Consider the following 15,051-nt stretch of genomic DNA (forward strand, 5'->3'; position numbering starts at 1 on the left):
ACTCGGGCTTCAACAAGTCACATTTATGCAGTCGCAAGAAAAATCTCTTTCATATCACTTGGTCGCATGCTGTATCACAATAAAAAAAATCACTGTATTTGGAACAACAATAAACAAAAAAAAAAAAATCAAGTGACTTTGTTTTGCAAAGTAGTACTTGAATTTTCAAGATGATTTTTGTTCATTAACATTACCTTCACCTAACTTCAATTGTTTGAATGTTCTGGAATTTATCAGAAATGCAAAACCAAATATATATAAATATACAATTCATTTGGGTTTTGTTCCTAGTTTGATACAAGAGCAGTACAAAAATAAATACCCCTTACCCCCAAAGACACAACTTGTCCAGATAACAGTAACGTTGGACATGAAGCATCCTTGACCAAAAGTGTACAATCTTCATATGGCAACATTTCAAAGACTGCTCAGATAATAATTTCCTAAAAGGAAAATACAAAAACTTTACACTTCCAGGTCCATCTTGAATTTCTTGGTTATCTGAGCAACTTCATCTATAAATACACTGTAATTCATACTTTTTTTGATATTGTTTTGTATCCACATTTTCCTTGTCATTTTTGGTCAACTGAAGTGTGCATAATACTCTTCTATCTTGAATATTAAACAAAAAGCAGAGTTCGAGAAACTTTCCATGCCCTCTAGAAGTATCACTACTAGTCCAAGATCCACAGTCAAAAGATATCTGAGCATTATTCATAAATTCCATCATCATCGCCAGCATCGAGAGATATGCACTTTTCTTTGTCAACTACTGCTACATGAGCCCCTTTTTGCTTCCTCACATCAACTTTGCTTCGCATTTAATGAAACTAAATTTCATGCATCTACAGTGAAGAAAGGGGGAGATCTGAGAATCGGAGACATGCTGTGAAGGATTTGTGTACAGTCGTACAGTGTATATCTCATAAAAGCATATGGAAAGAGGGAGGCCTTACGCCAAAGTGTTGGGAAAAGGTCTTCGACCCATACATATGGTAAAACATCCTTAAACCCAATGCCAATTGTCTAACATGTCTTTTGCTTTTGAAGAAGCTGTCTACAATTGTTATGTACGTACAACTTCTACATCGTTGACAAAATATTGACAGAGCCAGAGAAGTTGAATGATCAAAAGGCCAGGCTGGGCTGGTTCACTGCCACAGTGCGTCTAATTTCTAGCACAAAATGCCCATGAAAGAGTCGGGGATAGCAAAGCTAATCACCATATTATATCATATTCTTGTATACTAATACTGATGAGATTGGTGATAGTCCAGCTACAAAAACAGAAATGCTCGGCTCTCTACCTGACTGCTCTGAAACAGCACGGCACACTTTTCAAATCTCAGATCTCGCCTTTCTTCCCTGCAAAAGATTCTGCCAAGACAGCTGCCATTTGCATAAAATCATTGTTTTCTTTCTCATACAATGCACAAATAGCAGCATGATTTTGTAATAAAAAAAAAATGAACAAACAACTGTGCATACTTCTACTAAAAAGAAAGTAGTGTGTGATGCTTACTGGTGACAGCAAGAAGAACTACAAACGGAAGTCAACCTTCACAAAGTTGATCTTGTGTGAATCACCAGATGTGTGTGAGAAAAATGGATATCTCCCTAAACATACAAAGTATGATACTCGATATACAAGTTGGCAGCCACAGAGACTGAACAGCACTTCAGATCCATTCTCCAGTCTGCGGTCCCAACTGAATCGACTCACACAGGGTTGAATGCACCTCCTGACACATCACAAAGTCATCAGTGAATAGTTACACGAGTATTGCGACCACTTTGCTGAAGCAAACATACATTAAATTGCAGAATGTTGGAACAACTTTATTCATAAAATAGCTGGTGGAAGAGCTGTTTACGTCAGTGCAGAAATAGTCATGTCACAAACACCGACCATTTCTACGACTTGTCCAAAATGAGCGGGAACGGCATCGAGTGTTGCCCCTTGAGGAGCATCAGACTTCCAACGAGCAGCGGGAGGGGTACAGAGTGTTCCTTTGCTGAACATTTTGAAACAGTCTTGGTCTAACTGCACGCATATCATGAGTTTGGCGGCGGTTCTTCGGTGGGTGGGATGTGGAAGCTCTCGGCTTCCCTCGCCTCGGGGGAGAGCTGCTCGAAGTGGAGGGAGAAAGAGGTCAGTCTCTGCTCCAGCTCATCAAAGGAGGGACTGTCGTGGAAGAGGAGATGTGGAGAGTTTGAATGCAAAAACAGATAAACACCAATTTCAAGTCTTTAACCCTAAAAGGGCTGGGGGGGGGGGGGGCGGATTCCGCCCCCCCCCCCCCCCCCCGACGTTTCGTGCTATAATTCTATAACGCGAGAAGGCCTCGTCGCGAGGCTTCTTGACTATATTTGTTCAAGTCTCGTGCAACTTTTGAGACCGAATTTGCAACATCCGCGCAGACTTTTGCGAAGCTACGCCCATTTTTGTAACGGAATGTCGCCCCAAAACGGGCACAATTTTGTGATTTTGTGTACATTTCCTATGGAAAACAGTGCTCTGTCATGAAAGTCATAAAAACCTGATTATTTTTACAATTAATCACTTTCATTGATTAATTTTGTGCTAATTATGGTAGAAAAGTGGTCAGTGACAATTTCCAATGAAAAAACAAAGAAATACATTAGAAATTCTGAAAACAATAAAATACATAAGAATTGAAATGTGTTTTGGAAGTTTTTGTGATGTACAATTGTTGAATATGCTAAAACAGATTTACAGATCAAAAATTAGACTCTCAATGCTTTTAATTATGCTAAAATATGATCTTGAGCTTAATTTGCGTAATTAATTAATTAAAATTAGAAATTGATTGTTTCAAAAAATCTTATGACACAATCTTGTACAGTGTAGATTATGACGTGGGTCTCACGCATGCAAAATTTCATCGCGATCGCACCACCGATGGTCAAGATCTCGGGGGCGAGGCGGAATCCGTCCCCCCCCAATCAACTGTATCAAGTTGTCTTTATTGCAACTGAATGACAATTGCCCTAGAGCGACGTAAATAAGCACCGAATTCATCTGTGTTTGGTAGAGTAGTAGCCATGGCTCCTACTAAACACTGATGAATTTGGTGCTTCTTTATGTTGATGTGGGGCAATTGTCAATCAGTTGAATTTCATCACACATATCTTAACTCTTCATGTGCCATGCTGGAAACCCCCTTTGTGCCACATTATTCTGAGACACTAACGGTTTCATGCTCTGAAAAAACACTCTGTTTTTCAAGTCTATGTAACTTCTATAGATTTCTGTCTATCTGGACAAATAGTGAGTAAAGTTGTAGAGAAAATGCCAAGCTTTGCTTTGATGTATTATTGTATGACACTTCTATGATTGTTTTCTTTCACATCACCAGTAGCTACATTACTGCAAAGGCATGACTTTTGCACACAAAACAGTGACATAAACTTAGAAATTACTCTCAAATCCAGTAGAGAACACCTCTTGATAATCAATACTACATGAAATACAAGCTTTATGTGAGAGGAATGGAAGCGTGAGAAACACTTTCATTGTACCACGGCATTTGGCGATTTATTGATCGGATTGGGCGGATCGGTGCGTTTTAGCAGAATATGCGAAGTTGGCACGCCGTCGACTGAGTCGGACGTGCGAACATGGCACATAAAGAGTTAATTACTTTCTTTGATTTTCAGATTACATCTCAAATATGTCAAATTGATAAAAATAGTTATCTATTCTTACATTTGTACATTCAAATTCTTCAAAAATACCCATTCCCATGTCCCAGAGACCACATATCTGTGGTTTTGTGCTGCATGTTATACATTTTTGTTATTGTTCATTTCTCTGAAGGGTAGAGTAAAAAATTCTCTATTTGAGCCCTTCGTTGTTCACATATATTGTTTGCTTTGGTTGCAGAATTTTTCAAAAGCATCCTGATTAACTAAAGTTCACAATTGATTCTTAAATTGGCCACATATTCAATATGAAGATAAAGGTTCCTATTTCTCTCTTCAAATCTGAACAATTTAACAAATACTAATAAGCTTTAATTCTTGACCAGTTCATAATTGTTTTTTCCCATTATAAGATGAAAGAAAATACGCTTCATATCTTTATATATAATCACATTATAATTCACATTTCAATGATACCTGAAAGACATTTCCTTAAATCAAGAGTGAAATTAACAAAAAATGTAACACTCATGGGTACTCATACCAACAAAGCAAAGTAGTAAACGACCTCTAGCTATAAACGGATGGGAACGTGACGAATTAGAATGGGAAAACAATTTCTGGCAATGGTGTATCACTTCTACTAATCTCTCTTCCAAAGTGAATCACAGGAAACATTAAAGGGACATCCTGGTTTGCTCGAGAGTCATAACCTTCAGATAAACATACGCTAAAGGATCTAAAACTGGCAAATAATAAAAGGGGATTTCCCCTATTACACACACCAGGGAATATCCCCAGTTTACAAAACTGTAAAGTTAACTATAGATTAATTAATCAATTTTCGAAAAAGGTATGTAATGTTGTCTTCTGTTTGCATTTTGTTATGACCATTTTTGAGTACACATGCTCTCTATTTTAGACTTGGCGTTGAGGATGGACTTGATTTTGCTATAACACGCATTTCCCAAAGACACCTGCCCAAGTATTCTTGAGACTAGTCTTCAAAGGGTAATGGACAGTTGTGGAAGTCGGGTAGTATGTACACATTGTACATGTACATGTTGGGTGAGACACACAATCCCAGGTCATTTACATGTATGTAACAAACAAATGCATGATTAGTAAAAGTTCAATCTTTTGATGACACAATAATTACTGATAGAGGACCCCCCCCCCCCCCCCCCCCCCCCCCGCATTAGAAACCTGCCAATCATATGATCTGGGGCAGAGGGCATGGGGTGGCTCGAGACTGACCGCTCATCGGGTTCCAGCCGGACGCAGGTCAGCATTATCTGGTGCAAGGTCTTTGGGCACATATCGCAGAAGCCCTGCATGAAGGCCGGCTCGTCCAGACCATAGTCGTTCCTCCGCGGCAGATCGTCGGGGCAGGCGCTGACCCTCCCGATGATCTCACACATGACGATCCCAAAGGAGAAGACGTCCACTCTTTCGTTGTAATCCTTCCCTAGAAAACAAAGGGAGAGAGAGGGGAAAACATAGGAATGATAATTAAAATCTTTGAAATGTCATAACTTCCTTTCTTTTAACCCAATTTTGGCCAAATTTTCACTGTTGTGCTTGTAATACTTTTATATATAATTTTACTCTTTCATTTCAGAAATCTTTAAACTGCCCCAGAATTCCCCTGTTGTACACGTACAACATGTACGTAAGTGGTGAACATGCGTGGTGGCGATTCCACCCTGAATGTACCTCTTAGCATCTCTGGAGCCATCCAGTACGCCGTCCCCACCACCGTGTACCTCTTCTTGGCCCCTGCCGTCGAGTTGGCGCTCCTCCCCCTGCCCTGGCTGTTTGAACACATGCAGTCCTTCTCATCCACAAACACCCTGGCAAGACCAAAGTCGGCGACTACCACGGATCCGTCCTGCGTGAGAAAACACACATCAATAGTGGATACGTATATTGTGGATATGTATCTCGAGGGACTTTACTCTCACATGACTTTGGCTAATAGAAACAACGTGAAAGCATTGGTTTTTGTTTGGGCTGGTTTTTTTTTTTCTGTGCAGTTCACTTTGTTATGATCATGGAAAAACAATCATATCTATTCAAATGATGCCTCTAGATTTTGGTGGTCTCTCAGGGATGTGTTTTATGACTCTATGGCAAAATTGATCAAGAGAGCATCAATTCATGTCATTTGAAAATACCAGCAGTTATTCAGATTTCATTTCAACCCGTTGAGGACGGACTGATTTTGCTATAACTCGCATTTCCCATAGACACCAGCCCGAGTATTCTCTGGACTCGTCTTCAACAGGTTAACACACGTCAACAATAGGGCCTACAACTGAAATGTGAAACAGTCAATTGAATGAGTCTTATATTTTTTTTCATTACTTCACAAGGAATTTCCTCGGATGATAGCCAAATTTGGACTTGGGCCGTTCTCATATTCAGGTACTTTATTGTTACTTTGAGGTGCCACCAACATGAAGTGTCTATGAAAAGGCTTTTTTCAGTGAAACCATCAACACTTCTTTCCTTGTGTGTTTTTTGCCGATCTATTGCATGCGATCCTCTGGATCTGCACTATCATTCATGAAAACTCTCTTATAATTTGGGCAAATTGCATAGTGCTGTCTAACTTATACACCTACCGCTCTGACAAGACAGTTATTAGAGTTGAGATCGCGATGGATGATGCCCATGGCGTGAAGGTATGCCTGTAAGACAAACAAACAAAAACAGACACACAGGTGAGATACGTAACAAAGATTAAACTCAACAATTGCTTCACTAGTCATCAAAATGTTGCTACTTTACCTAGTACACATTCTACTTGTTGCAATACATATTTCGTATAAGACGGGTTCCAGAATGTAGTCTATATGGCAAACATGGTGAGTTCCTTTCCATGTTATCTTGTTTCCATGCAGTACATTTCACATGCATCCATTTCTCCTAATTAAAAACATGGTGCAAACACAGTTACAAATGTATGTACAGTGTACATGTACATGGTATAGGTGAGACTTTCCATTCAGACCATGTGATACAAGCAAGCATTACTTCTTGTAAAACCCTTCTCAGAAATGATGAGACAACATCTTCCATATCTAGAGACAATTTTATGCAGAATCTTTTTCATAACGTCATATCACGCTATGACATGTGATTGTTGTATGAAGTGAAACCCAGAGCAATGAATAGTTGTACTGCTTTTAACTGTACAATAATTGCAGTGATCATGACACTTTTATTAACTAAAGGGGAGGAAATCTACTTTTCTCCACTTGTCGTTCACGTTGTGAATCCACTACTGAAATTGAAGAGGCATTATGGAAGAGTTTCACATATAGTGGCTATAAAATGCACCAGTTCAAGTTCCTCGCATCTCATCAAAATTGAATACTTGTGACAGTTGCGATCTGTCTGGAGGTTTTGGTAGGCATTGAAATTGTCACAGGTAAATCTCCATTTTCAAATTTGATATGAAAACTTTTCAAGCTTAAAGACAGACTGCACTGTCTGTGGACACTTACCATTCCTGAAGCAATGTCCCTTGCAGCATTTATTCTGTGCAACCATGGAAAGGGCTTATCCTGTGCAAGGAGAGAATAGAAAATAGTGAAGGAAAATGAATTCATTGTGCAAAAATTAATGTTTTTCACAAACGGCTCCTTACAACCATGTTAAGCATTCGTCAAAGTCGAGCATAGAAGAGAGTAACTCCAAAGAGTAGCAGGATATGTCGCATTGGCGTAATCATATGGTATACTTAAGGCCTTAGTTCTTACAGTTTGTAAAGACGATACAATAAAAACAGAGAATGCAGATGGTGAAGACAGTAGGCAGAGATAATTAAGTCTTAAGCGACAGGTGAAACTATTGAGAGATCAAATTCTATTTGTGGCAAACAATTAAAAAAAATGATAAAAGGAATATGGTTAAGTTACAAGTACAGCATGTACTTATCATGGGACACAGTCTTTCAGATACTGCTTCACTTGCCACTTTTTTTTTTGCCAACTCAACAAAAATGATTTATATGATATGAATGATCAACATCCCTGCGTTGCTATAAGCTGTACGTCGACTGAGGATTACAACTTGAACATTTTATGCACAAGGCAGCACAACAGACAACTTTCCATTTTAATTCTATAGCTGACAATATGAATGCTTACAATCTACCCTTTCTGTACCAAGGACTACAGACAGTGTGTACAACACTTTGAGGTTTTCTGCATCAATTGGCATTTGAAAGCCCACAAAGGTTAACACATAAAATCCTATACTCATATTTTTCAATGCATACATTATATCTGTGTAGCTCCTTCCAGTTGATACTTCACTTTTAATAATGCTAAGGGTTTTTAGTTTCCTTCTTCTTCTTCTCTCTCTACAAATTTGTAACTTGGAGTTATCGATTTTTTCCCTCTCTGTTTCGCTTCTCAGTGCTCAGCTGACATTCTGTTTGGCCTGAGCAAATACAAGTATCCCATCATTGATCTGGGTGCAATAGTGATCCATCTCAATGTGACACAATTATGAGGGGCTGAAATGCATCCGGCACTGCCTGAGAAAAAAAAAATGATACTCCTTGCCCAGTCTTCCTCACTTCACGCCGAGTGACAGAACTTGTGGATTGTCCACGCAAGGAGAATAGTACAGCATGTTTATGCATTTTGTGAATGATGATCATTACACCTTCTACTACATGTACTTCATAAATGTAATATGCCCCTCGATGTATAATCTAGAATAACAACTAGTGTCACGGAAGCTTTGCAATCTCCTATAATTTTACTTATTTTAGTCGCAGATCTAGGAAATGTATAAAGTGCACCATACCCACTTCCGTCACTCAAATACTATTCAAAACAAAAGATTAAAAGTATAAAGTGAGTTTGCACCTATGAAAATATTAATGTATACTCAGGTATTTAGGGGTTATTACCTAATCTGTTCTTTTCCAATTGTGACCTACAGCAATACAACACATGAATGTACATTCCCTTCTAGACTTACTATGACACAAAAAATTCAACCACAAAAAGGAAATCATCAAGACAGACAAAGACTTCAGGGGCTAGGTCATTTACTTTTATCACACACGAACCCCCATACATGTGTACATTAATCTACATTGCCACATGTCAACCAAGCCACCATCCATCTAGTGCTAGGTGCAGGAATGATTTACCACATTATGTACTTGGAAAGGTCTCCTATTCTAGCATGCCTTGTGGTTTATTGTGCTATAATCACTCGCACACCGCTTCCCAAGCAAAAAATGAAGAAGCCATTAAAAAAAAAAGACAACAGCAACAAACAAACAACAAAGAGTACAAATAAAAATTAATGCTGTCATCAAAATTAATGGATTTTTGTCGATCTCTTTGAATTCTAAGGCTTGTGGACATCAAAACCTGACACAAACGAGTTTGCATGCTGTTGATGTTTAAAAAAAGACAATGAACCAATGCTACCTAAACAGTCCCTGTTCATCGTAAAGAGCAAATGACAAAATGACTGTCAATGGATGTAGACTATGAGGAGAGCATCCCGCAAAATCCACCAATATCCTGCAAATTCTCACATCCTGTAACTACAACCACAGTCACTACTACCCCGCGCTTAAATTGCCGCACGTCAACCTAGCTAGAAAGCCACCACCAACCTGGTGCAAGGCTCAGGAAGGTACTTTGGGGAGGCCTCATAGCTCCTAGCATGCCATGTGGTCTACTGGGCTATCACTCATACAGCTCCTATGAAGCCAGCGACAAACAAACCACCGAAAAAAAAAACATCAACAAAAAACAAACAACACACAGCTAATGGACTGCCGCCGCCTACGTGATAATTCAGGCAACCATGAGGCGATGCACGACACATGTACGTCAGAATCCCAGCAACAACAACAACAAAAAAAGACCCAAACAAAACAAAACAAATATACGCATCAGCGAGGATAAAGGAAGGAAGTAATACGTCTGGAATTACTTTTAGTCTTTTTAGAAGCGAGGAAGCGCGGAAACCGGAAGAGGGATGTCGAGATATAATCTATTGCTAAATTCAGTAGAGTGATGCGAGTCTGTGTCAACAGATGCAGCAAGCTGCTGGATGAGGTTTAGAATACCTTAAGAGGAAGTGATATTTTACGTAATAATTGACAACCTTGAGTGTGACACCAGAATGTATTGTACAAGCTACGGATAATGCATTGCACAAGTAGAAGATGATTGCAAAACAGCCCTTGAATACTGGGGCAATATAATTTTGTTGCCCTAGCAAACTGTTCTGTTGCACAGAGTGATAATAGGGAATAAAAGAACAACAAACAAACAAACAATTAAAAACAATAACAAAAAAATTGCAATCATGTTTAATATGCTACAGTGTATTTCCACTCACTTGCCTTGTGAGGCATTGTGCATATCAACTATGAAATCAGCTTTCCATCGTGACTTTGCAAACTAAACCCCTTGATTCTGAGATTTTGCTAATTCCCATGCAGTTATCACACGGCAAATCAGATTCCAGTTATCAGTGGGTTAAGACACTGAGACTGCACTCTCCATAAGATTCCAGTGAGACTTTGAGCATTACCGAACCTAAAGCAAGACATTCCTTGATACACTGCTCATCATTTTGATGGTTCCGTGACATTTGCTCCTGCGACAACTGCTCCATTCTTTTTTTCTCCAATGACTTTATACGGTTAGGCTCAGGTTTGTGATATAGGGTATAAGGTTTAGTTTGATGTGAAGATTAAGATTAGGGATACATTTATGGGTAGAATTTATGTTCAGCTCAGCGTGCAGACATTCCATGGGAGCAACTGTCGCAGGAGCAAAATGTCATGGAACCCATTTTGACATTGACGAGATTTATGAAGCACTTACGAGATCTGATATGACCTTCAGGAGTGTTCCTCCACCGACGTACTCTGCAAAGGGAAGCAGACAAGTACGAACTCTCACAATTCGATTCTCTAAAGAGCAGAAACGAACCAAATGGGACTTGCAACAAATCATTTGATTGACGACACAGGTTGCAGTTTCTTTTCTTTTCTTTTCCTTTTCAACAGCTCAAAATTAAACTTGACCAGTAGCAGATCAGAGGGCACTGGGCGCGCTCCCTCTTTATTTTTGTTAAAACAAAAGAAATAATAAGAAAACAAAAATGGGGGCATGTGCATGCACCCCCCCCCCCCCCCTTAATTTTGTAAAGGCGTCTTCCCTTTACGGAATTCCTGGATCCGTCCCTGTTGACTAATACTTTTTACTGATCTTTTATTAAAACATAATGACCATTTCAATCTGAATACATACCCTTTCTCAAAACCCATCTTTCTTATGACAAGGAATTTTCATTAATCTCTACATCCACTGTGACTTGTCGAGAGTAATGTATATGCCATACATTCCATTTGCAAATTCTGCGAGTACTAGCACTATTTGTGAATTTTACAACACGCAAAAGTATCGACTTTGATCCTAACATGAATGTGACGTGCATGCTGCGTACATTTCTCCATGCATGCAGGGAGTCATGACTCCCAAAAACATTAGACTCTCACTAAATATATGACATATACAGCACATCTACAGAGAGAACTTCTTTTCAGAGGAAAAACTGGTCTGTCTGGTCCTCAATGAGTCATTTTTCTTCTCTTTTTCTTTGAAAATGAGGAATGACTCTGGCAATGAGTCATGTCTGGGTCAAGCTGATAGGAAGCAGAAGCTCTACCTGTCACCAGATTCAGTCTCTTGTCTTTGTAGAGGACGCCAATGAATTTCAGCACGTGGTAGTGGTCGAGACTCCGCAGGACTTTCACCTGGTTAAAAAAAAAAGAAAAAAAGAGAGTGGAGCCATGAATCACAGTGCACATTGTTAGACAGAATAAAAAAAAAAAGATGCTTAGAAATACATTGTACAAATGTCTGAGTTTTCTTGGTGTTGGGTGTTGGTTGCACAAGTCTGCTACACCAACAGGAATGGTAGAAATGTAATGGGTTGGGAAAATATTAATCATTTTTAGATTTTCTATTTTGTCATTCAACATGCCCCCTCCCCATCCCAAATTGATACATGAGGAATGTAACAATTATGGGAAAAATTGTGACACTAGAAAAAATCACATTTTAACGAAACTTGCCAGGCAGATTAGCTGCAGAAAATTTTCATCAGTTAGGGAGATCATACAACAGGAGATTCAGGCTTCTACCAACCTTCAGTGATTTTATAGTGATTGCCAGGTAGCTGTTCAAAGCTACCTCAAACAAGGCCAGAAAAATAATCACACACCCCAGTGTGCTTTCAGTGACTTTGTTGACAAAGCAAATAAGGGAGTGAGATTCTTTTACAATGAAATTTTACTCTCAGTATTTTTGCAGTTTGTGAACCCTCACCACCGATAACCAACATCATGTCACTGACTTGCACTCAACATTTTACAATTCACCATCATAGCCACAAGCAATTTGTGCAGCTAGCTACAATTATTTTAGCATGATGGATTCTACATCACTTGTACTGAGCCGACTGTACAACCAGTTGCATACCATATGCACATTACAACATGGCAAAATCTCACAACTTTTCTTTGGTGCCCTTTACAGCATCAAGATTTTCTGGTGCAGTATGAATGGGAAAGTCCCAACAACACACACTGTTTGTAATGTCACAATATTGACTCAGTGAGAATGGTCCTGTGTTTTGTAATATATTGTGCATGTTTCTCAAATTGTACAATACAATGTACAATGTATGTATACATATCATTGTGGAATGTTTATCCTTGGTGGTCATACTAATGTAAAATGATATGGTTTATCATCAAAATCTCTAGACCACAGTTGCCTGTCAATGCATTAGTATGGCATCTTTAAAAAAGATGAAGACGTGATGGTTAAAATCATTTACGTGTCACTGCATGTTACACTGACTCATAGCTTCTGTATTCCCCCCCCCCCCCCCCACCCCCTTATCTTCTCCACTGCAGTGGGAATCTCTTGGGAAAGACCACCGGATTTGAGGACTCACGATAACGCAAGTGCCTCTCCTTGCAAGCGGACACAGTATATGTTGCAACAAAAAGAACAGAGAACTGTCCAGAGATAAATCATGAATCCACAGGAAACATAGACAATGGAAAGTGAATCTCTTCCCCCAATACAGCTCCTTTTTCTGCCAAGTTATACCTTCCTTCCTCTCAGTTACACCAAAAAAAAAAGACAAAAAAGAAAAGACAAAGTGATATTACAAAAAGGGGGATTCAATTTCACCAGTTCTGTGTAAACATCCCAAACTCTCTTTATGTTATTCTAGTGCTCCCGTTTATATTCCAAAGCATGACGCAGAATCACATTCTGGGGAATTTCGAAAAGTTCAAAGCATAATTAAAGGCTTGTCATCAAAAGGTAATGTTAGAATCATAATGGCCTGAGTTGATAATAATAATAATAATAATAATAATAATAATAATAATAATAATAATAATAATAATAATAATAATAATAATAATAATAACAATAATAATAATAATAATAATAATAATGATAACAATAATAATAATAATAATAATAATAATAATAATAATGATAACAATAATAATAATAATAATAATAATAATAATAATAATGATAACAATAATAATAATAATAATAATAATAATAATAATAATAATAATAATAATAAATAACACTTTTATACAGCACTTAATACTGACATTCCTTTCAAAGTGCATTGATACAGAAAAATATTACATCAAAATACAGCATTACATACATATAATATGTGACCCTGCATCACAAAACCAACAAAAAGTCGCCAGACATGGATTTTGGGCAGATTCTGAAAGAGCAGACTCTAAGCTTGTACAGCTCAATTGAAATGGACTCTCCTAACCTATCTAAATATTGGAAAGAAGGCACACACTCTGGAAAAGTGTGAACTTAGAAAAGAGGCTCTGAAGTACAGAGTCTATTCAAGCACTTTATCTTTACCAAACAATGCTAGCTTTGAGATGAATGAGACAAACACAGGATGTAAACCACTGGAGCAACAACAATGAAGAGATTATCAGATTAGGCTGAAATTAAAGAGGAGTAGTACTCAATTAACACATTCTGTCCATGATTAATGCCAACTTTCAAAGCAGTAGCATTATCCCTTCAACAGTTATTAGACTTGAAAGTGAAGAGTGTGCAAAGGGTTATCATGAAATGAAAAAAGGCCTCTAAGACATATCTGATCTCACTACTCTACCAAAAAAAAAAGTGTTGTAGAAAAACTGCTGAAAATGCACTCTCCCATTTATTTTATGATCCCGAACTTAAAAACCCAATATTGAAATACCCAATATTGATTTGGTTGACCTGTTTCACCTTTTTTGAGTCCTCACGTAAAATCAAAGGGTGCGACTTTTTGTTCGTTTTGTGATGCATGGTCACATATAAGAACAACAAAAATAAGGATTGGGTAAATAGTTAAGTTTTCAGCAATGATTTAAACTTATCAACACTTTCAGCATTTCGGATAAGAGTTTAAAAGTTAGAGCAAATCAAAGCCCTGATTTGGACTTAGTCCATTAATAGGCATAGCTTGCACATGCTGGTGTGAGCATGCATTTTAGCACTGAATGTTTGTTGGTGTACTTTATGTTTCACATGCATTTTTTCATGAACAAGATTGAATCTGTCTTTGTAAATTTTGTACCACAAACACTTCTTCATGACTGAAGAAAACAACATTAGATAATTTTTCTTGCACATAACATACATGAATAATCAGTAGAGCACTTGACAAGACCATGATACTGGCACAGAAATACAACAGGTATTCAGTGTTTTATGTTGATTACATAAATTCATTACATAAGCTCGTCCAGATAGAATTAAGTTACAATTGTATGTTAGCTAAACTATGCACATTTCCACATCTTTTGATGCATACAAAATCCTACCTTGGGAACCAATTCTAGATCTTCCTCGATAGTTGATAATGATTTTACATTTTTTGAAGCCTAGGCACACTACAACGATGTCTGTCAACGAAAGCGAAATAGACTTTACTCCTGAAGGCATTTGAAATCATCCTCCCTACGTGTATGAAAGTTTAAACAAAAAGCACAACACCCCTCCCCTGCCAACTGAATGAAGAAACAAAAACAAAGAAGCAAGACAAATCAAAACAACAAAAGCAAAGCAAAATCTCCACAACCACTCGCCCCCCCCCCCCCCCCCCCCCCAAAAAAAAAAAAAACAAGAGACCCGCGGGTCTAGCGCTCACCTGAGTATCGCAAGTTCACCTTTCACGCAGTCACTAATCTAAATTATTCACAGCTCTACCAAAATTTGACGAGGCATTCTCAAGTGGAAGATGAAAATGTACAATAAGGGCCCA

At 38.2% G+C, this 15,051-nt stretch overlaps 1 protein-coding gene across 1 annotated transcript in view; it reads right to left on the reverse strand.

Annotated features, from left to right (window-relative positions):
• Window positions 1-2,058: 2,058 nt before the first annotated feature.
• The window catches only part of LOC139729879 (LIM domain kinase 1-like), a 97,316-nt gene continuing 84,323 nt past the window's right edge, over window positions 2,059-15,051 (reverse strand). The window contains exons 10-16 of the mRNA XM_071640802.1: window positions 11,395-11,482; window positions 10,548-10,591; window positions 7,182-7,241; window positions 6,297-6,362; window positions 5,386-5,560; window positions 4,927-5,137; window positions 2,059-2,188 (exon numbers count right to left, since the gene is read on the reverse strand). Coding sequence (XP_071496903.1) covers window positions 2,059-2,188; window positions 4,927-5,137; window positions 5,386-5,560; window positions 6,297-6,362; window positions 7,182-7,241; window positions 10,548-10,591; window positions 11,395-11,482 — 774 coding nt within the window. The remainder of the gene's footprint in view (window positions 2,189-4,926; window positions 5,138-5,385; window positions 5,561-6,296; window positions 6,363-7,181; window positions 7,242-10,547; window positions 10,592-11,394; window positions 11,483-15,051) is intronic.

The sequence above is a fragment of the Diadema antillarum genome, unplaced genomic scaffold, assembly GCF_040938485.1.
Source record: "Diadema antillarum isolate AM-2024a unplaced genomic scaffold, OU_Dant_1.0 seq00000266_RagTag, whole genome shotgun sequence".
Taxonomy (NCBI): domain Eukaryota; kingdom Metazoa; phylum Echinodermata; class Echinoidea; order Diadematoida; family Diadematidae; genus Diadema; species Diadema antillarum.